This window comes from Pagrus pagrus, assembly GCF_965226575.1.
Source record: "Pagrus pagrus genome assembly, chromosome: 4".
NCBI lineage: Eukaryota > Metazoa > Chordata > Actinopteri > Spariformes > Sparidae > Pagrus > Pagrus pagrus.
The window spans coordinates 22,633,350-22,654,795 of NC_140188.1; the positions used below are offsets into that span (position 1 = coordinate 22,633,350).

At 40.4% G+C, this 21,446-nt stretch overlaps 5 protein-coding genes across 5 annotated transcripts; 1 reads left to right on the top strand and 4 right to left on the bottom strand.

The window, feature by feature from the left end:
• Window positions 1-415: 415 nt before the first annotated feature.
• polr2i (RNA polymerase II subunit I) lies at window positions 416-3,133 on the bottom strand. The gene is made up of 6 exons (XM_084350236.1): window positions 2,977-3,133; window positions 2,731-2,785; window positions 2,293-2,366; window positions 1,526-1,600; window positions 878-929; window positions 416-702 (listed from the first exon to the last, which is right to left on the bottom strand). The coding sequence occupies exons 1-6, from the start codon at window positions 3,036-3,038 to the stop codon at window positions 640-642; spliced, it is 381 nt and encodes a 126-aa protein (XP_084206362.1). The 5' UTR covers window positions 3,039-3,133; the 3' UTR covers window positions 416-639.
• A 91-nt stretch (window positions 3,134-3,224) lies between these two features.
• Window positions 3,225-5,138, bottom strand: LOC311255574 (complement C1q and tumor necrosis factor-related protein 9A-like). Its single transcript, XM_084350153.1, has 3 exons — window positions 5,115-5,138; window positions 4,719-4,799; window positions 3,225-3,906 (listed from the first exon to the last, which is right to left on the bottom strand). The coding sequence occupies exons 2-3, from the start codon at window positions 4,759-4,761 to the stop codon at window positions 3,512-3,514; spliced, it is 438 nt and encodes a 145-aa protein (XP_084206279.1). The 5' UTR covers window positions 4,762-4,799; window positions 5,115-5,138; the 3' UTR covers window positions 3,225-3,511.
• A 1,034-nt stretch (window positions 5,139-6,172) lies between these two features.
• On the bottom strand, window positions 6,173-7,279 carry LOC311255969 (complement C1q and tumor necrosis factor-related protein 9-like). Its single transcript, XM_084350677.1, has 3 exons — window positions 7,226-7,279; window positions 7,009-7,064; window positions 6,173-6,716 (listed from the first exon to the last, which is right to left on the bottom strand). Exons 2-3 carry the CDS (start codon window positions 7,031-7,033, stop codon window positions 6,307-6,309), a joined length of 435 nt encoding a protein of 144 aa, XP_084206803.1. The 5' UTR covers window positions 7,034-7,064; window positions 7,226-7,279; the 3' UTR covers window positions 6,173-6,306.
• Window positions 7,280-9,080: 1,801 nt separating this feature from the next.
• Window positions 9,081-10,238, bottom strand: LOC311255883 (complement C1q and tumor necrosis factor-related protein 9B-like). Its single transcript, XM_084350544.1, has 3 exons — window positions 10,168-10,238; window positions 9,704-9,763; window positions 9,081-9,593 (listed from the first exon to the last, which is right to left on the bottom strand). The coding sequence occupies exons 1-3, from the start codon at window positions 10,208-10,210 to the stop codon at window positions 9,196-9,198; spliced, it is 501 nt and encodes a 166-aa protein (XP_084206670.1). The 5' UTR covers window positions 10,211-10,238; the 3' UTR covers window positions 9,081-9,195.
• A 3,253-nt stretch (window positions 10,239-13,491) lies between these two features.
• Window positions 13,492-21,361, top strand: lbhl (LBH regulator of WNT signaling pathway, like). Its single transcript, XM_084351187.1, has 4 exons — window positions 13,492-13,828; window positions 18,644-18,719; window positions 19,162-19,459; window positions 20,702-21,361. Exons 2-4 carry the CDS (start codon window positions 18,648-18,650, stop codon window positions 20,782-20,784), a joined length of 453 nt encoding a protein of 150 aa, XP_084207313.1. The 5' UTR covers window positions 13,492-13,828; window positions 18,644-18,647; the 3' UTR covers window positions 20,785-21,361.
• Window positions 21,362-21,446: the final 85 nt, after the last annotated feature.

The window sequence follows — 21,446 nt, forward strand, 5'->3', positions numbered from 1 at the left end:
CAAGTTATTTTCCCACTGGTCATGCTGGCTGAGTAATGTCTGCAGTTGCCCAACAGGTCCTTTGGAATATACATGTATGAAAAAGAAGGAAGTTGAATCGATACTGGCAATATTCCCCAGTGACAGACAAACTGTGGCCGTTTCCTTCCCACTGATCGGCATTACTGATTTAAAATGGTTTCATGAGAGTTTTAAGAGGAAATCAGTATTATGTCTTTTGCAATATCAAGTACAGGAGGGCGTATGTTTTTACCACAAAGGGAAACAACACGAGGGGTGACACATAGCAAAATGAGTCTGATATTTAAAAAAAGCTGATTAAGCGACTATGCTGACCAAAAGCATGGCGTATCTGCTACTGTGAGTAATTACAACATTTGATACATATTTAAATGTAATTAAATACTCAGAGACATTTGAAACAACCACATCTTTTAATCTAACAGAACACATTTGAAAATTACAACTCTTAAAAAAGTATTAATACATTATATTCACAAGATGGTGTCATCATACAAAGATAATTCCAAGGTCTACAAACATCAGCCGTGCTGCTGTCTGACAACAAACTGCACAGTAACAAATAAAGAGCTCTGTTTGTGAACAGCAATACTGTAGACCTCGTCCTTATAATTAGCTTTACTCCGTCCATCTGTGTCCACAGTGAGGGGCCGTGCAGACGTAATACAGTCTCATAGCGTCCTGTCAGGAGAAACAAAACGTGTTAAGACAGTGGACCCTGGTTTTCATTACTGTTTACAAAATGGCTTGCTTGTCATGCTTTGCTGACCATATAAAGCTAGTAAAGTTAATCATAGACAAACAATATTAAGACTAAATGTATTGCATAAAATATTTAATTAATAAAGATCATTACCTCGGCCTTCATACTGTGAGACTGGAAGAACACTGCCTCCTTGTGACCACATCTGGGAAGAGACATTACACAATGTCAGAAACCGTCACAAACACACCTGCTCAGCGTCACAAAGGCTCAGTAATTTCACAACCAGATAAAGTCCATAGCGATGATGGCAATTAATGAGTCAAAAACAAACAATGAATAAATAATTCATATCCAAATGGAAAAGTTGCGGTGGTAAAAAACTGACCCAATAATTTTGAGTTTAGAGTGGTTGTTTAATGTACAAAACTGTTCACACTGAGTTTTGACAGCCAGTCTGCAGCGGCTTTAACCAATGTTTTCATGTTTACTCTGTTTCTGTGTTCACTGTAACTTCAGGCAACTGTTTGTTAACACATCAGACACGACATATGTTGCGTATATAAAGGCTTGTTGCTGTTAGCAAGGAATTGAGGAGTCAACTTCTGCTTTCTCGATGTCAAAATTCTCTCAATGCAGACTGCAAGTCTGCAAGAGATGTTTGTCAGTGCTCGATGTCCTGAAATGATATATTGCATGTTGCACTACACAAACAAGACATTAATTATTACCTTAAAAATGAAATGTATAAGGGTTCTCCAGAGGGAATGAGTGAGGTTGATTTATTATGGTAAAACTTACTTGGGACAGGGATGGTCCTCTGTCCTGGGTAGCGTTGGATCCTGAGATACATCAGCGATGATTTGTGTCAACTCACTAGGTAAAGAGAGAAGCAAGATGCTTGATTACTGGCCAACAATTAGTCCTCGAATAACCAACATTACACACGTAGATGTGCAATGTAATTTTTCAGCAATGTGGGCATTATGAAGGGTTCCCTATTACATGTGTTTTGCTGCACATGTAGTCACTCAATACATGTTAACACCATGATTAAAGCAAAAAGGAATCAATTTTCCAGTTTGAAGATGCAAATTAAAATCAAGTAATTCTTGTTCACTGACTTTTGGATGATCCCATTAAATGGCAGACTGCTCTACTCAAGTGAATCAGTGTGCACCTGAAAGTCTCTGGATAAATGCATTTAACTTGATTCGTCAGTGGCCATATTTGTGTCCATTAAAAGCTGCTGTGGTGGTTGCAAAACAAGCAGGACGCAACTCAAAGAGGAACTTAACACCAAGCTAAAAAGTTTTGAGCCTGTTTCTCAGAAACGGACAGAAATGAGCTTTTTTGGACCTGTAACCACAGAGAGACGTCACAAGGTCCTGTGTACACCCGCACATCACTACAACAAGGTGAGGAGTTAAACAGCTGGAGGTAAGGAAACACCAGGGGCTCAGGAGGTGTGAAGTTACTCTTTCAAGCAGCAAGAGTGATATATTTGCCAATTTTAAGCTCTTCAAGATCTTGGTCATTTATGTGCCGTTGTGATTTGTTTTACTTACTCGACTTCGTGGGTGATCTTGTTGACATAGATGCAGCTGTTGTCTGCCTCTTGTTGGTAGTCACAGTTCCTGCACTGTGCACAGAGCATTCAGAAAATTACTACAGGCATGAAAAAGGACATTTAAGCAGACTGTCTTCCTGGTTCACAAGTCATCCCTCTGGACTAACAAACACAACCGAATCTACTATATAGCAGGGCAGAATATTTACCCTGCATATGGGCCAATGCTACATCAATATAACCAACATCAGGATGCTTGGACTGGAGTGATCCCTGTTTAATCATCACATCATAGACGCGTTGCACTAAAAGGATTTGAATGTCGCTTTATGATTTAAACAGTCCTTTAAAGCACTGTGCTCATCCTGCTCTGCTTTACTCTCGAGGTAAACTAAACTCGAGTCACTCGCAAATTACACTTCCACTAGAAACTTACCGCATAAAGCAGGATACGGTTCTCCTTGTCTTCTTTGGGATACAACATGTTGTTACTGGAAAACAAAGTCAGCGAGTGAGTTCCCGAGGTTTTCAATTCAGTTATAGAAATAAGACTTAGCTGTTAGCGTTATCCATGTATTAAGAAGCTAGGTCAACATGCGTGTGACTACCTTTTAATAACGTTTACGCTAGCTAGCAAGCTAAGTTGTCTAAGTTGCTAACCTCTATTCAGCCACAAACTCACCATTCTTGACAAAACCGTATCCCAACAAATCCCGGTTCGTACGTTCCAGTCTCTAAATCCATCTGAAAAACTATTTGTTGGAGCTAACCCTGACAAATAATCCAATGTGACGCTCTGTTACTTCTTCTACCGCCGCCGCCGCTTCCGCTTGTTTGAAAACAGACCATCTGCGCATGCGTGCGGTAAGATATGTGACGATATCTGAGACAGCGCCTCTAGCTGCCGGAGGAAATAATACAGTTTGAGGCAGACTTCTTTTTATTTGCATTTTAAACCATACAGTATTACATTTAAACCATACAGTATTACATTATTATTAGTCAGATGTATTTGCACAACAAAGTTCATAACAAAGTAAAACATTGAAGTTATTGAGGCAAAAGCTCAATTTAACATTATTTGTATCAAAATTCACCTAATAATAATAATAATAATAATAATAATAATAATAATAGTACACTGAAGTAGTACTGGCTCTTTGCAGAAAAAGAAAAGCCCAGCTAAGAACTTTATTGATATTTTGCCACTAATGCCATCAACCCAAACGTACCCCATTAAAGACAGTGTCATTATCTTCAGTTGCAAAGATGTCGTTTCTGCCAGGCCCCCAAATATTCACCCAGACTTCATCGTTTTTCGACAGTTTGATCACACTGCTGGTACTGGCCACTTGGCTACATTTATCAGGCAGAGAGGTGTGGTACAGAGACACTACTTTCTCTCCATTTTTAAATATAGCGCACTGTCCTCGCCCATACACAGACACATGCACAGTGAAGTGATAGAAGCCGTCCAAGGGGCAGGTGAAGATGCCAGTGTCAGGACTGTAGCCTGCTCCCTCGTTGACCAGCACAGTGGCAAACTTCAGGGCTCCAGAGTAACAGGGGTAGCTGTCCTCGACTTTCAGCTTGGCTGTGAAGGCTACAATCCCTAGAATGGGCGACATCATTATAATTAGAGAAAGGACTTTACAATGTTGTTAAACAATGCCTATAAATATCAAAAACAGAAACATACTAAAAAGTGCAAATTATTGAAAGTGACATAGTTGAGTTAAGAATAGATGACAATTAATAATACTTATTTAGTTTTATTAATACTTAAAGGGTAACGCCACAAATTTTACACATCAAAGTGTGTTTCTTGGGGAGTACTGCTGCCTATGCAATCTGATAAATTGCCCCCAGTGATGTAATTCAGTGGCTAAGTTGCATTGTGGGTAATGTAGGCACCAGCTTTTGAGAAGGAAGAAGAATGCGTGCAATAAAAAAGGTGATCTTCTTCTGCTGTATCGATTTTGTTTACTTGTGAATGTCAATAATGAGTCCAACAGTGTTACAGGATTATAATGCTCGACCAGTGGACTGCTTTTCAAAACATGGCACCTATATTACACACAATGGCACTTTAATGCCACATAAACATCAAAAGCACCAGGCAGAAAATGGCACTGACGTTCTCAGGACCTGTCGACTATTTTTCATGTTCTCCTCTCTCAAATTGAGCAAAACATCTCTGGGCACCTGAATTTGTGACAGGTGTGTCTGAGGAACATACGACTTCAAAACAATGAAAAGAACTTTCCTCGGCTGACTTGATTCCTGCAATCAAATAAATATTTATTTGATTGCAATCTTTTATTCTCTTCGACCGTCTTCAGTTATATGGGCAGCATTAAAAAACACACCTAGGAGCTACATGTAATGACATAAAGGGGTTTAAAATGCTGTTGTTTTTTTTACCTGACGGGGAATAGTTGTCTCCACGTCTGGGTTCATAGGCCATGACTTACACGTTTGATGAGATGATGTGATGGTGCACGTCTGTTGAAAAAAGCAATTAAATGAGTGCAACATCTTGATGGTTACGTAACATCAATAATCTAACTGTTTGCAAGCCACAATTTTTTGTAAACTTGTAAGTTGCATGGCGACACGTGACAGATGCTCACCGACTGAGTAGGAAAAAGAACACAATGAACTATTAAGGAAGTTATATTTGGCTCTCTTTCACTGCATTTCCCTGATCAGTGCAAAACAAGTGTATACTAACACTAAGAACTATTTTCAAGACCTTTCAGTTTTGTTTATTTTGGCATGTATAAAACAAATCTAACTGGGGAGCAAAGATCTTCTTACCTGTTGCTGTCCTGCGGGAGACTGCTGCAAATGCGAGAGCAGGGCAGAGACACAGGCTGAAACTTGTTCATCTGGTTTTCAGGTGCAACCTGTTCCATTAACCTAAAAGCTTTTTTTCAAATAATTTAAATGACAGGGGAGATTTGACTTTGGAGAAGAACCAAAAAGGCAAAACAAATCATTTGTACAAATATTTGTTTTTTAAAATGAAGTATTATTCCTGGGCTAAATTGTAAACAGAAAATGAGAGCAGGCTGATTGGAGTCTCAGGTAACTTTATTGGACACCTATAGAAGTACATCTGTTGTGTAGAGAGAGACTGAAAATATAACTATACTGACTAAATCATTCAGTGATTGCAGGACCATACACTGGAAGGAAAATATGCGAATCCTTACATTTAAGAATAAACGACCTGGAGGCTCAGCGTATTTGTTTAGTTGAAACTAAAGTCAGGTATTTTAGCTACAACCAAGACTTGAAAAACAACTGCCTGCTCCAGTGAAACCAGCAAAAAAGCCTCGCCACTGGTTCAGATTCTCCAAATTCCTCTCAAACAGCTACTTGTAGTGAAAGAAAAACTGGATCACGTACACAATGAGGGGCAATTTATCTGTGTTATCAGGTGCTGCTAACATTTCGTGTGTGAAATTATAGTCTCTCAGTAGAGACAAATACACATTTTTAACAATACAAATGGTTGCATTTACACATCATGTATGGATTTGGAGAGTCTGTCTTAAAGATGAAAGAAGAATCATAATTGTGTCTCATAGCTGACTATAATTCAAAATATACTGTAGTTCTGATTCACTAGTCATTGTCCAGTGTTAATGTGTGTAATTGTGTGTAATGTTGATAGCAGGTTCCAATCTTGTGATTTGAATTTTAGTTTTGAAGGTACTTTTTTTGTGCATTTAGCTCAGGAATGGTGCCTTTTTTTTCCTCATCAAAGGTTCTGATAGCCATCAAAAAACAAGTATATTTTATCACAAAGTTTCTGGTCTTATTGAGGATTACATCAATGTGGTGCTGAAAGAGAGACAAGTGCAATGCAGTTTAATAATCCATGCATGACATTTTATTCAGTTTCAGACAAGCAGCACTTGGAATTTAAAATGAGAAGATCAAAATGCATGAGGATAATTAATAAGATACTGTATGATGATCAAAACATGTGATAATGACAGCTTTATCTTAAATAAAACCCAGTGAAGATAGTATCATTATCCTCTGTTGCAAAGATGTCATGTCGACCCTGCCCCCATAAATTAATCCAGACCTCATCTTTCTTGGACAGTTTGACCACGCTGCTGACACTGGCCACCTGACTGCTGTTATAACTGAGTCTATCTCGCAGATTCCTGTGATACAGAGACACTACTTTCTCTCCGTTCTTGAATATGGCACACTGTCCGCATCCATACACCGTCATGTGCACCATGAAGTGATAGAAGCCGTCCACGGGACAGGTGAAGATGCCTGTGTCGGGACTGTAGCCTCCGCCCTCGTTGACCAGCACCGTGGCAAACTTCAGGACTCCAGAGTGTTTTGGGTGGCTGTCGTCGACTTTCAGCTTGGCTGTGAAGGCAACAGGTCTGCCTAAAGTGGGTAAAGTCAGTGCTGGTGATTAGACATGAAACAGTGTGTATTTGTTTCAAATGTCATAGCCCCAGAGGTTACAGAGGCTCTCTGTCAGCCATCCATACAAGCATTCAAGCTCTTTTGTGTTCCCCTTTTTAAATATTTCCAAAATAAAGGACAGTGTGACAACCTTGAAACTGTTCATACACACCAAGCAAAATGTGTACACGGATGCAGACATTTTTTACATCACGATTGTTGCACAGTCGGATGTATGCACAGGTTTATTCATTATTAAAAAAGCTTTTACCATGTGAAGAAGTGTCATATGCCATGACCGACGACTGATGAGGATCTAATGTTCTTCTGGAGATATAAAAATAATATGTTAATACACTTTCAGTAATATAAGTAAGCCTGTACAACTTAAAATCCTATAAAACATTCCCAGATACTTTTGTTAAGGTTTCATTATGAATACTGACACAAGTACTTCAAATCTACACATGCAACAAAGAGATCCGTACCTGTGTCTTCCTTGCAGAGGAGTGTTGTGATTTTTTTTCTCTCCATCAGTTGAACAACAAGGAGACGCAAGCGAGGTTGTTTTTCTGGTTTGCAGTGTCACTTGCTGATGCAACATGTTAAAAGGTTATGCACGGATTGGGACTCCTAAAATAAGCAATGGCTTTCCAGGAAATTAGTTAAATTAGTGCATGAATAGAGTGGCAACACATGTAGCGGGTTTGTCATAGAGACATTTTGGCATTGATGAAGGAAGGAAGTGGCGCTGATGAAGAGATTGTCTCATAACCGAACAGACCACAGAATGACAGCACAGACGTGTTGCAACAACATCTGGATCTCACACACAGCACGGAGCAGCAGATGACAACAGAAGATACAGATCATAAAGATCCAGTGATGAATTATCCCGTTTTCGCAAAGTATTAACATTTCAAGTAGTTAAGTAACTGGTTAATCGCGGAAAAGACGGTTGAGTACAGGTAACTGTTTGCAGAGTTTTGTTAAGCAATGGTTAAGCAATGACAGAGTTGTTTGTCTGTACTAATTACGGACTGCCCATTTGCAAAGGTGAAACTCACATACCACACTCATATTTTGATCACGTTTCTTAAGATTGATGTTACACTTGTGTAACTATACTACAACATGATTAGGGAGATAACCTAAACCAGGAGGGAAATTATGAATCGAAGTGAGAAATAAACAGCCATGCCTTCCCAAACTTATAGCGATCAGTTGTAGTTTCTCTGCCTCTGGCTTTGACATGTTGTCTCAGCTCCATTTTAGAAAAACAGATATCTTGGAATGTTCTCGGCGAACGAGGTGGTGTTTAAAAACAGGTATGGTTGGCTCTGTAATGTGAGGTCACTGATTTTCAGCATTGCACTCAGTAGTAGCAGTATTGTGGTGAAGGATACGTGTAAGAATGACGAAACCAACTCTTGTTATGTCTTGAGATGTCTGCCTTCTTTTAAATACAATGGGACTAGGTGGTACCGCAAAAAACAAAAAAAAAAACATTTTGAAGACTCAACAGCAATATATCTTCACAGAAATCATGACAAGATAATCCACAGACTTTGCTGTGAGACATTACATGTAGCGACTGTTTTGTTTTTAACAAAATACACTCACCAACCCCACTCACTCATGGACAGGAGGGTTGTGCTCATGAAGTAAACATAGACAGTGTCCTCCTCAGAAGAGCTGTAACATTACCTAGCCTTGTTGGCCTAGTTAGCTAGCCTGCTACTGTATAGTGCAACATGTTGCACTACTGCAAAATGTTGCCATGTGCAATGTTGTGTAAAGTTGTGCAATATATCGTTTTTGATTGGTTGTTTGTTGTTCTTGTCCATACCATGTGAGTATGTGTATCATAGCCTCTCATAGCCTCTTGTCCATCGCTAGATGCATGCTTCTGAGGTTTCTTTTTGTTTGTGTGTGTTTTAAGCACCATAGACTGAGCGGCATTTAGTTCCATCGTATTCGAGAACAAGCATACATCACTCGGGCGGATTTCTCCAAAGCTCGGCACCTCAAACTGAAACAATCGAGATGGGTAAATAGCACTGTAGGTAAGAGGAAAAATATGTGCTTTTGATTTAAAGGGTGAACTGTCCCTTTAAGATTGTAGACAGTTGCTTTCAGGTGCGATGTTCAGGTTCATGCAGTGAAGTCTTCCGGAGGCTCCACCTCAATTTTGAAAAGTTCAAGACATAGACAGAAATTCAAGGTGCGATTTTGATGACATGGACCGAATTGATGAACGAAACATGTCTGTATACAGATGATTTCAGAATTAAAAGCATAAAAATAAACAGACATAACTAAAAATATGTAACTTAAGACCTGTACAGTAAAAAACCTGTTTTATTTATTACACACATTTCAACACACATTTCATATCCTCCATTTCACTCATTGTGATTAGTGTGTGACGTTGAAGGGCCCTTTGACCCTGACTCCATTAACCTAAATAAAACCCGACAAACACAGTATCGTTATCTTCTGTTGCGATGATCTCATGCCGACCGTGACCCCATAAATTAACCCACACCATGTCTCCCTCAGACAGCTGCACTGTGCTGCTGACACTGGCCACTTGGCTACATTCATTAGGAAGACTTGTGTGGTACACCGAAGCCAAACTCTCTCCATTCTTAAAAATGGCGCACTGAGCCCGCCCGTTCACAGACATGTGCACGGTGAAGTGATAAAACCCCTCCAGCGGGCAGGTGAAGATGCCCGTGTCAGGACTGTAGGCTTCTCCCTCGTTGACCAGCACATCCATGAGCTTCAGGACACCAGAGTGGTAGGGGGTGCTGTGAGCGGTGTTCAGCTTGGCTGTGAAGGCGACTACTCTTCCTGTAGTGGTGATGACAATCAGATCAACCATTAGAAAACATTTGTTTAAGTCTGTGCAGTAATATGTTATATGTTATGCAGTTATTCTCCTCAGATGAAGAGTGGCTTACTTGGTGGGATATCAGGGACAAGACTCCTTGCATTTTTCGGTTCTTGTGGCGTAGGTTCGCCTTAAAGAGTGATCAGACGACAGTGACATACTTATTGTGAAATTCAGGATCAATACTTGTTACTGTACTTTCTTTGGGTCATCTAGAATAAGTTCTGTTAATACAATAATCACAATCACATTGGACTACTTGGTTTTGCATGTTTTTTTCACAATTTTTGATAATTATTTTTTTTACACTGTATCTAACCCTAACCCTAATTACTGATAAGTATAGTAGACTAATAATTTTAATAATGATTTTAACTTTTTAGCTTGTACAACTTAAATATAAAGGGAACTTTACTCAGTAATTCTGAGGTAATCGGTTTTCTGATTTTTAAAAAAATAAAGTCAACTGTCTTATTTGTAAACACAAATTGATATGTGAAGAGTTTTTGCATATAATAATAAAAATGTGTTTACCATCTTCACCAGAGCTGTTCCCAGGACAGCAGATAAACCTCATGATACGAATCCAACGATGACCTGACAAAGATCTGAGGAAAAGATACAGACATTGGATGGAATTTCTAGATCAACTTTTTTGGGATATACAGAGAAATGTAGTCTATACTGCAACATCTTTTGCTCAGACAGCTCTGAGACAAAAGCCCTGAAACTCCTGGTTATCTGATTACTTGAAATTTACAGAAAACCTTTAGAGAGCAAACAACTCCTGGTTAATTCAGCAACAAACCTGCACTCATGTCTAGTTCCTAAATGTTATGCTTTCAAGTGCGTGCTTCAGTGTGTCTTGCTTTACTCAGTTTGCTGCCTTTTTATGTCATTGCTTTAAATTGTCATAAAAGTTATTCAAGAGACAGGTGTTGCAAATGTGATAACAATAGTTTCAGTTTGTTTATGCATCTGTATCTGTCCCTATCAGATGAATGCTATATGTAATATGACAGCATACATGCATGCAAACTTCTCCTTTACAGTTGCCAGATGTGTGAGATTTCCCAGAAAGTAAAAAATAGTTTGACAATTATAGAAACTACTTCTGCTTACCTTCTTGCCACTATTGGAGTTAGTCAGAGGTCATTTTTTTTATGCTGACGAGTGATATCAACAAAACAAATTTGCATGAATCAGTGAAGAGCTCCTTACCTGCTGCTCCCCAGGAAATGAGTGGGTGCTGCACAGCTCGACAGACTAATGGAAGCAAAGGCTTGTGGTTTTTCTGGTTTGCAGAATGCAGCCCTTTAATGAAGCTCGGAAGAATTTGGAAAACATTATTGTGTCTATCTAATGCATTCTGTCTTTGCCTGGAATTATCAATCAATCAGTGAATCAATCGATCAATAGGTGACTTGACCGACAATTACAGTAAAAAAGATCAAATGTGTAAGTTACTGTGTAATGTGTACTGCATTGGTCTTCTCATGTACATGGTGGATGACGCAGTAACAGCCAGCATACACATGCTAACCTGTCTTCTAGGATCTGCTCTTCCTCACCTGCCCACTAGCTGCTGCCTCTGAGTTTCCGGGTCATCTTCTGCACATAACTACAACTCAACTGCAGTACTGCATGGAGAGAAAGACTCGCAGTGACTGTATTATTGGTATTAATTCTGCAAGGAATTCTTGCAACACAAAGATTGAGCTGGAAAATGTTCCTGAAAAAAAAAAAAAAAAACCCAAAATGAAATATACTTTCTAAATAATTCATTGATAATGTGAGGGCTGACGTCTAGGGTTAGAACACTGCCCTCTGCCGGCTGGGTTAGGGAGAGCTTCCTGCCTTTATATTGACATGTGTGGGCATTTAATGTCTCCTTGCCTGAATCAGGATAGATGTGTGGTAGGACAGCGTGGTGTGTGCAGGAGAGGGAGACCTGGATAGAAATATGGGTTGTTTGATTTGATTAGAAATCTAATGAGGTTTCTTTGTATATTCAGTTGTAGTGAAGCTGTGTCTTGATTGATGTACGCTCTGTAGCCCCATGTTGAAGAGGTAGGCCATAGATAGTGGTTTTTGTCTGTTTAACTTGAGGTCTATCACTAGTGATAAAATCACTTTAGTCTCACCCCCTGTCGAGCCACATTACACAGATGAGTGTCATTTTTAATCAGGGCCCCAGATTGAGCAAGATAACTTAAACTGGTATAGTAACGTAGCAGGGTTATTTCCTCCGAGGTATTTTTAGCCAGTTGATGTAATTTATGTTCACCGTATTTTCCTTTATTGCAGACCAAGTGCCAGACTGCCGGGCCTAATGTGATCTGAGTCAGCGACTAACAGATTTTGTGTGAATTGTCCATGGTTTTGTATTGTTGCTTTGACTACTAATTGTACACCGTCCAAAATTGGATTCAGGAATGTCTTTAAAACTTTTGTGAAGCTGAACTGAATTTAACTTTGTCTTCTTTTATTTTATAGGCAGTGGGAAGATCTGCAGGAATACATGTGGGATACACACTCCCATTGTATTTTGCACAGAAAAGATGCAGTGCTGGTCTGTCTTAGACTTATTATCGTTTTCTCTTCTTTCTCATTTCTCAATAATCTCATGTACAACCTTGTACCATACACCATGTGTGTATATACAGTATATTTTGTCAAACACACACTTAAGCTTCTTGAATAGGCAGAGGATTACAATAAAACAAGTGTGCATTTAGGTGGAAGCAACAACCATATATTACCATAACACACATACACACTTGCATTATGAGGGAGAAATACTGTTCAGATCACAGAGACCAGGCTGATGTTTTGAACTGCAAAATCATATTCATAATTTGGGAGGTGCTCTCGGAAATGTTTTCACTCGTAGTTCAAGGTTTTATTTGTCATTATACAATACAGAATTAAACAATGCAGAATGCAGCTCCCATGCACACACAGAAGATGTAATGAAGCATATTTAAAAACATAATATAAACATAAAAATCGACCATATTACAGTTGTATAACAAACTTTATTAATGGAAATATATATTATAAGGAATATATCCAATTATGTTTATACTTACTTAAAGATAGTACATATACATGCAAAAAGTATATTTTGTAATATGTGTTTTAAATTATATTTTAATTAGAGTGCCTTAGTTATGATGGGAATGAGGCTAGTGCAGATAGTAGTAGTATGGTAAAACCAGTGTAACAGAAGTTCTGCAGAAACAGGATGCCCTTCATGTTGCACTCCTTCACTACCTTGTTCCATATATAGCCTACTGACTTAGCCTACAGAGGGGATTACACACTGCTGTTAGCAGCGCTCTGTCTGTTTAGCAATAGTTGGAGCCTGTTATATATATATCTACCCCCTCCCCAACCCTGAGCCCTTGATCCCTGGGCTAATTCCATGAATCGTCCAAATCTAAATCCACTGATGGAGCAACAGCACTCACAGTTGGGAACGGGCAGTCAGAGGCATGGTCGACAAACACACGGGATGGGAAAGACAGAAAGAAGCTCATATCAAAACGTGCAAAACTTCTCCTTGTCCATTTGCGAGAAGTTACGCTCCTCATGAGTCAGTTTAGCTTCCATCAACAGTGCGGCCATGTGCCATCTGTGTGCCCTTTATTTGTTTCTCTGCAGATGCACCAGCGACCCAGTGTGCCAACTCATCAGAGGGGACTGTCAAGCCTGGCTGACGTCACCCATCCAGCCTCTGTAATCGAAAGAGACGCTAATCCTGCTCCTCTCCAAAGCCTGACAGTGGGGTGGGGTGGGACACACAGGGATATTGAGAGAGACATGAGGAAGGAAGTTGGATGCTGGAGACAAGGGAGCGCATGTAGGCTTTTGGGCTAGCAGACAGACTCAGCACTGACCTGGACTAGTGAGACAGGTGCTCTCCTAACTGAAAACCAGGTGCACATCCACCTCCTGATCCTCTGCTTAACTCCTGGGACACCTAAGGGTTTGGGACTCTCCCCCATCCAGGCTTCGCCCTGGAGGCCAAAAGCCTCGCTGAGGGCTCTGCAGAGGGGGAATGCTGCGGGAGCTGCTCACCTCCTGCTGCACCCCCTCTAGTGTCACCTGTGCTCACTGTGGAGGAGCAGGGCTTCACCACCGTGGAGCTGTGCCAAGATGGAGAGGACTTCTGTCTGACTGCATGTGAGGGGTAAGATGCTGCTGAAGTTTGCGTGCGTGCATGTGTGTGCATGTGTGTGTGGGTGTCACTCACACTAGAGAAGAGTGTGGGGACACATGTCTGCATCGCGACCCTTAACTCACATCTTCCACACTTCATCACACTGTTAGAGGTGTGAAGATGGCGCACATGAGATTTCACCTTAAAGTGGAAAAAAACATTTCCAGTTAGTAGCCGCTCTAGAGAAAACATATCATACAATCAGCAGCAGCTGAAGTTTGCCTGGTTGTGACTGAATTGTAGATTACTTCTGAGCACTTCAGGGACTTCACAGAAATTGAGATTGAAAGCTCCTTTATGACTTTGGAAACACAAACGTGGTCCTTTTAGTATCTGTTCTGGACCTTTCAATGAATTTAGTTATTATGTATTGCTCTATTTTTACTACAGATGAAGAAAGGAAAGGAACAAACCAAGTTAATTCACACAGGGTTTGCTATCTATAGTACTAACAAGATAATGAATGATTACTGGAATGTCCTACAAAAGGTTTAGACTGTTTAATCCTCATTTGAGCAATTGATGGTGAGGAGACTGCACACATGGAAAAGAATAGACAAAGACCTTTAAGAACAGATTGATTACAGATGTAGGAAGTTGACACTGCAGGCTCACAGGCATACGTGGTCCTGGGATTGTATTTCCAGTGTGTCTCTGTGTTTGAGGTTTTCTTCTGCGCTACAGTAACAAACATTTAGGCTAAAAAGCGAAACAAATGAGCGATAAGAAAACATGAATGTACACTCACTGTCAATGTAAGACAAAAAGAAATTCAACTTAAGTACATTACGTTAAAGTGATATAGTTAGATGTTCTATTGGATGGTTATTATTCTGGGAGAGGGAGGGGGGAAAGAGAAAGGGAAACAAAAATATATAAATATTATCAAAATTTCAATCTGCCCAGTGTTTGAGTAGTCATCAACTTCAGGACTCCATTAAATGGTGCCTTCAGCCTACTGGCTACAAGAGTTCTTTAAATCTGGACATGTGTTTAAAGAATCAAACAGTCCAGCTCTGATATCAGGCAAAACAGGCCTGCTGTCAGGGGACCACATTATTTCTTCAGCATTATTTCATTAATTGCGTCAGCGCAGCATGTTGCAAGAAACCTTTAAAGTAACTGATACCGGTTTGCAACCCCCTGCTGAATTGAGACAGCATGGTTCTGCGATGAAAACAGGAAAATAAATGCTCAACACTGAGATGGTGTCAGTTCCTTCACATCTTTCAAATCTCCCACTGTTTCCTTTTTCCTGATGTTGCTCATCTTAAGCGAGCGCCCAGCTCGGTGAGACACATTTTAACTTAGATATCTATATCACAGATCATATAACTTGTGATCATCACAGAATACGGAACTAATGAAAAAAGATGGCGAGCAAACATGTTTTGTGGTAAAAGCCAGATGGAGTGAAGCTTTTTAAATCTCCCTTGTGGATTAATTTGATTCACTTTTTGACTAATTTAATTGAACTCTGTATCCTTCAATCATTTATAAATTCAAATTATCTGCAGAGCAGCCCTTAGTTTATTTACTTATTACAAAGGGCTTTTTGAATAGTGTTATACTGTACATTTGAACCTGTGGCATGCAAAATACAGTACGGGGCACAAACAAAGACTGATTGTTGACTGAGCTGAAACATGCAGGTGTTTTCGAGAGTGTGTACGAGAGGGATTACATGGAGGTTAAGCTTCTTCATCATAATAGCCGCAGAAAGTTTCCATCCCAGGTGGCACACAAACAGCTTAGCGTGACACAGTTGTCAGCAGCATAATATCAGAAATTGAATTGTAGCGCTGCACACATTCACAAGTGGGTCAGAAATGATAGCAACCTCCCAAAGCTGATCCTATTTAGACGAGAACAGGGTGTCCTCGTTTTGACGGCTGTGCAAACTGGCTTAGTGTTTCTTCGTTTGTCATATTACACAGTGAACTTAAGCATGTTGATAGAGGCTGAAATCGGTCACATTAAGGCAGGGTAAGAAAGAAAAAAGTAGCATAAAATCAATACAGAGCAATTCTGTTCAAAGCCAATCATCTGAGAGAGACAGAGAGAAAGAGGATGAGGGGAGTGGAGAGGAGAGAGAGAGAGAGAGAGAGAGAGAGAGAGAGAGAGAGACCCACTGATCCAGCTTTTAAAACTCTTGATTGCTATAAATTCTTATTGTGTCAAAAAGAAACCACAAACTCAGCTGGTGACCTGGACACTTCACAGTAAGTGTGGGCCTGACCCATGACCTTGGCCTACTGTCTACTTGCACTCTCTGACATAAGCTTATTGGCTATCTCAAAGCAGATATACATTAGCAGGGAGATGGCCTCTGTGAACTGAGACACAAGTGTGTACTAGCATAGAATATACAATCGTTTGTACTTATATTTTGGCCTTTTTCATGGTATGATTTAATATTATAGCTGAAAGAGACAGGGGATGACATACAACAATAGCCCACAGGTCAGATTCGAACCCTGTGCCACTGCAGCGCGGACACAGCCGCTGTACATCAGCTCAGTGCTCTACCAACTGAGACCCACTATGTTAGAGTTTTATATCGTTTTTGTTTTTTCATACTGTATAAAAGTATACTTTAAAGCTAGCGAGTTTAAGAGGCTGCGCTTCAGGTCAGTGGTGCTATGAAGTAAATGCTAACATTAGCATGCTAACTAGGGTTGCCATCTTCAGTGTGGAATAATAAGGGACATTGCTCTGGTGGGGGGACAGAAATCAGGGGGGCGGTCTGGGGTTTTGAGATTTTGTACCAATTAATTTTTTTGGCAACATTTAATATAGCAGCTACAACATTTAAAGGTCCATATTTCCGTTCTGTCACATCTAACGAGCCAACAGTGGGGTAAATAAAAAAAAACAACAAACAAAAAGCATGTGTGGGACCGTTCCGCATTGCTAACATGCTCACGCTGACAATGCTAACATGCTGACGTTTAGCAAGTGTAGGGCTGAAGTTCACCTTGTTAGCATGCTAACATTTGGTAGTTAGCACTAAGCACAAAGTAGTGATAGCTGTGGACAGTGACGGTAGATTAAAAGGTTAAGGGGTCAACAAATTAATCATGTTGATAAAGGTTCTCATTCATCCAGGTCAGTGTAGTTCTAAGCGTAAAAGCCTGCAACTCCCCTTCAGTTTGTTAAAAAAGAAGAGGCCTCTTGGATGAGAGGTGAAACGTCTTCAAGAAACTGAAACGCATCCAGATGCCTACGATACAGCACTCAGGATTTATCAGGTAAAATCCACTATCAATAGTTGAGATATTTCCATCTGGTGACTGGTAATTGATCTGCTGTATATTTACATCCCCACTTCCTGCTTGACATCTTCTCTATCTCTATTAAAATATCTCAGTTTCCAGGAAGACCTCCTAAGCACTTTCAGTTAGATTTACTTCATCTGACGCAGGATGTGACTTGTGCTGCTGACAGGAAATACAAAAAAGTAGGACTTTAGATTAGATCTGTCTTTCAACAGAAATTTCATTAAAGGGTAAGCAAGATTTAACAGATTCAGTCATTACACCAGGCCGCCCAAAGACAACAAACCGTGATTGGTACTTATGGAGGGAGGACGGACACTGAGATGCAGTGAAAAAAGAGAGAGGGAGCAGGAGAGAGGGATAAAAAGAGGATTCGGACAGATCCTCAGTCCTACTTAATCCCCCGTCGGCTTTTCTGGAGACCATAAACAGATTGACGTTGGCTCATGCATGTAACTAAAACAAGTGACTACTTTACAGTTACTGTGGACCCAACATACTGTCTGATAAAGGGCCCGTGATCAGGGTTTGCCTAAAAGGAAACCGCTGATTTTCATAGTAATGCAAATAGTGGCTGCAAGATTACATTAGCTGACATTCCATTTCTGAGACTCACAGGCCTTTGTGAGCCAAAACAGCACATTTGTTCTGTTAGAAAATAAAATATGAGCGCCAGGGGACATAATCCATTTTGGTATCAAACCCTGTTTTGGGTTCTGCACTAATCTGAGTGTGTTTCAGTGTGTGTTCGGAGGATCACACAGTCACATAATTCACACAGACAGACCAGCTTTGGCAAATCAGATGTAGGACAGAAAATCTTGGCATGAGGGGAGCAGTGATGTGATTTCATAGAAAACCGGATGAAGTGATTTCGTCCAGTGCCACTGAACGCCCAACTACTGTGGATAGTTGTCGAAGCTGTGGGAAGCTTGTGGACGAGTCAGACAGACATGTCAGAGTGACAGTAACAAGGTCACGCAAGCAGTCAGCGGGCTGAATTTACTGATAGTTTTCCAGCAGCTGTCAGTCCGTCACATTGTCCTTCATGGCAAATGTAATTCATCTAACATCCAAAGATATACGTAATGCACAAATACTATTTGGTGCAGGAGATCATTTTTGGGAGGCATGTGATCTGAGAGTTACAGAATCAATATGATGAGATCGTCTTTTTATCTAAAAACAAAACATCAATCAAAGACTGACCCTGTCTTGACCTACTTCTTTTGAAATAGATGCTGAAGAAATGTCTTCAGAGTTTCTACTGTTGCAGTAACAGGGGTATTGTGAGGACATTACGGATATGATTTCTGAGTAAAGGATCTAAATAGGTTTTACTAGTTCTTAAGCATGGGGTCTAAAGACTTTTGAAGACAGAAATGGTTTGAGCCTACTTGTCTGATGTAATAATTTTTAGAGATCTACAAAACTTCCTCTATGTACCTTCCTCTTGCACAGTATTAAAAGACAGTGTGGTCTCATCATGGCTGTGTTTCTGCTGCAGAGAGATGGATGAGATGAGTGGTCAAGATCCAAACTGTGAAGACATGCAAAGGAAGGACCAAAGATTGCCATTCCAGGTATGCAGACTTGTTCAAATCATCATTAAAGTGTTGAAACACAATGAATTTATCACATCAAGATGATATTACGGTTGCACAAAGTGCCAATTTCATGATGCACGGCTCGTCGCACAAACTGTAAAATAAAATAAAAACAAGGATTAAACAAAAACGGGAGACACAACATGTACACAAAATCCATGGTCCAGATGTTGCTTTGGTGTGTGTGTGTGTGTGTGTGTGTGTGTGTGTGTGTGTGTGTGTGTGTGTGAGAGAGAGAGAGAGAGAGAGAGAGAAAGCTGTGGGACTGGTCAATATGAGAGTGGACAATACTGGCCAATATACCTGATTTCTCCAACTATTAAAAGTAATGCTGATATACAGATTCTACTAACTCTCAAGCCGAGAACTTACTTTTCTGCTCATTTCTAAGTCAGCTCTCCACTCTTTGTTCCTCCAGATCTTCCCTGACCCCGTCGAGGTCGTCCTGGGCCCAGAGACCACCTTAAACAACCTGGACCACGACCATGAGAAGGAGCGTCTGCCCTCCATCGTCGTGGAGCCCACGGAATTGAGCGAGGTGGAGAGCGGAGAGCTGCGCTGGCCTCCGGAGAACATGGAAATGGAGGAGGACGAGGAGGACCTGTTCTTGGAGCAGTGCATCCCCCCAGCCAACATCGCAGACTGGGGAGAAGAGGAGGACGAAGAGGAGGAGACGTCAGTTATACTGAACCAGCAGCCAGGCTTGACACTCATTGGTGAGCTGGTTATGTTTTCATACTCTCTGCTTTACACTTCCTCTTATGCAGAAGATGATTTGCTCATTTGTATCACAGGGATATCTTTAGTCATGTCTCCCTAAAAAGTATTTTTACAGAGGTGGCTGGTAGGGTGGGTGTATTTTCAGCAGCACAACGGCCCTGAATGATCACATCACAGGAATATTATAGGGATACTGCAGACAGCAGTGTGTCTCTATGATCCTCTCACTCCTCCGTGACCACATGTTGCTACTTGTCACTTTGATCATGAAGGTGACACCTTACTTTACAGAGTATATAGGCTGCAATATAGTATAGACTTGAGTATTTAGGGTATAGTTTAGAGAATATCATAGATCCAAGACAAAACTGACAGAAGGGCAGTAGTGAGAGAAAAAGGTGCAATGACAAATTTGTATGCTACTTTAGCTCCAGTTCTTATTTTTGGATTTCCGCATGTAATATATTTTTAATGGAAAAAACAACTCAGCAACAGTGGATTATTAGAGAGTCAGCATTTTTATGTCACCTCGCTTCTCTTTTTTCTCTTGGGAAACTGTGTGTGTGTGCGTGTGTGTGAATATGTGTGAATAACCTAGATTTGAGACTTCCGCTGAAAAACCCATTGCATGTCCACCACAAAGCAAATGATCGTGATTATCACAGAGTCAGCATTTCCATGGTGCCTTGTTTCTTTAAATTTGGATGTGAAAATGTCAGATCAGTTTAAACTGTATGACTGTATATGAGGCCCACCCTAACAACAACCTAAATCAGCTTCATCACTCGGCAAACACTAAAGTGTGACAAATCCTAATGGCAACTTTAAGTTTATGTAAAAAAAACCCTATAAAAGCCTAGAACAGCCATTCCCAAACAGGGGGAAGGAGGAAAAACACAGCTTAACTCCTTTGTTTTATCTGTTCTCATTATTGTTAAATGTAAATATTTAATCCTTTGTATAATGTAGAATATTTTATCATTATATAATAATATGGTGATTTCAAACTTAATTGCAGAATTAAACATTAAAAACGTTCTATTCATTTATTGTAAATGACCTCCTGCGGCCCACCTGCAGTACCTTAATAGCCCACCAGGGAGCTGTGGCCCCCACGAAGAGAAGTCAGGTTCACATTTTCTGGAGTGACTGTGGACGTCTGTGGGAGCCGGTGTTGAATTGTGCCGTGTAAAGTGAACGCCAAACGTCTGATGAACACATCCTTTTTTTTCCTGCAGACCTTCAGTCGGATGCATTTAGAGACGACACTCCCACGCTCCCACCGAGCAGTGCTCCGGCCCTCAACCAACCTAACCTCTGAGCACTGTGCACCTTTGTGACCCCGAGAGGAAACATCCTGACATGAAGTATGGCAGCAACTGTGACAAAACATCCTGAAGTTTGACAATAACAGCTGATGCAAAGTGTGAACTGGAGCCAATGTTAAAGAAGATAATCACAATATTTTGTATTTGCTGATAACAAGCTTCACCATGACAACTGTGACAACTACGTCCATATTTATATCAATTTGTACAAGAAGAGCCGGGGACAGGGACACAAACACACAAACGCACATTCTCAGACACACAAAACTCAATTTCCTAAACCTAGATGAGCAACATTTGAGCAACATTGTGTCTTTTCTGTTTTCTAAACTTTTAGGGAAAATCTTGCTGATGTCGCGGCTTTGTGTCTCATTTCCCTTGTTACTTCCTGATTTTAAGGGCTCAGTGATGTCATAGGGCTAAAAGAGAGCATTCTGCTATGGCAACACACATTTCTCTAGTTTGTGTTTTCTTCATTTTCTATGCTTCATCTCTGTCTCTGATACAGATAACAGCCTGTACCTCATTAAACATCTTTCTCATGGATCATCACTTTGACCCCATCGGTGGCTTTTGAGGGCATTTACCTGGTTATACCTTCAGTATGAGCAGTATTTATAAAAAGCGCTGTAGAATGTGAGGACTTGACTTGTTG

What these genes read in the sequence shown, in the direction of transcription:
- polr2i (XM_084350236.1), bottom strand. Translation starts at nt 3,038, where the DNA reads ATGGATTTAGAGACTGGAACGTACGAACCGGGATTTGTTGGGATACGG. An exon ending in AAGATCACCCACGAAGTCGA is followed by an intron (nt 1,601 to 2,292) that starts GTAAGTAAAACA and finishes CTCTTTACCTAG; the next exon opens with TGAGTTGACACAAATCATCG. An exon ending in GAGGACCATCCCTGTCCCAA is followed by an intron (nt 930 to 1,525) that starts GTAAGTTTTACC and finishes GTCTCTTCCCAG; the next exon opens with ATGTGGTCACAAGGAGGCAG.
- LOC311255574 (XM_084350153.1), bottom strand. Translation starts at nt 4,761, where the DNA reads ATGGCCTATGAACCCAGACGTGGAGACAACTATTCCCCGTCAG. An exon ending in AGACAACTATTCCCCGTCAG is followed by an intron (nt 3,907 to 4,718) that starts GTAAAAAAAACA and finishes CGCCCATTCTAG; the next exon opens with GGATTGTAGCCTTCACAGCC.
- LOC311255969 (XM_084350677.1), bottom strand. Translation starts at nt 7,033, where the DNA reads ATGGCATATGACACTTCTTCACATG. An exon ending in ATATGACACTTCTTCACATG is followed by an intron (nt 6,717 to 7,008) that starts GTAAAAGCTTTT and finishes TACCCACTTTAG; the next exon opens with GCAGACCTGTTGCCTTCACA.
- LOC311255883 (XM_084350544.1), bottom strand. Translation starts at nt 10,210, where the DNA reads ATGAGGTTTATCTGCTGTCCTGGGAACAGCTCTGGTGAAGATG. An exon ending in GAACAGCTCTGGTGAAGATG is followed by an intron (nt 9,764 to 10,167) that starts GTAAACACATTT and finishes TCACTCTTTAAG; the next exon opens with GCGAACCTACGCCACAAGAA. An exon ending in TGTCCCTGATATCCCACCAA is followed by an intron (nt 9,594 to 9,703) that starts GTAAGCCACTCT and finishes TCACCACTACAG; the next exon opens with GAAGAGTAGTCGCCTTCACA.
- lbhl (XM_084351187.1), top strand. Translation starts at nt 18,648, where the DNA reads ATGGATGAGATGAGTGGTCAAGATCCAAACTGTGAAGACATGCAAAGG. An exon ending in ACCAAAGATTGCCATTCCAG is followed by an intron (nt 18,720 to 19,161) that starts GTATGCAGACTT and finishes TTGTTCCTCCAG; the next exon opens with ATCTTCCCTGACCCCGTCGA. An exon ending in GCCAGGCTTGACACTCATTG is followed by an intron (nt 19,460 to 20,701) that starts GTGAGCTGGTTA and finishes TTTTTCCTGCAG; the next exon opens with ACCTTCAGTCGGATGCATTT.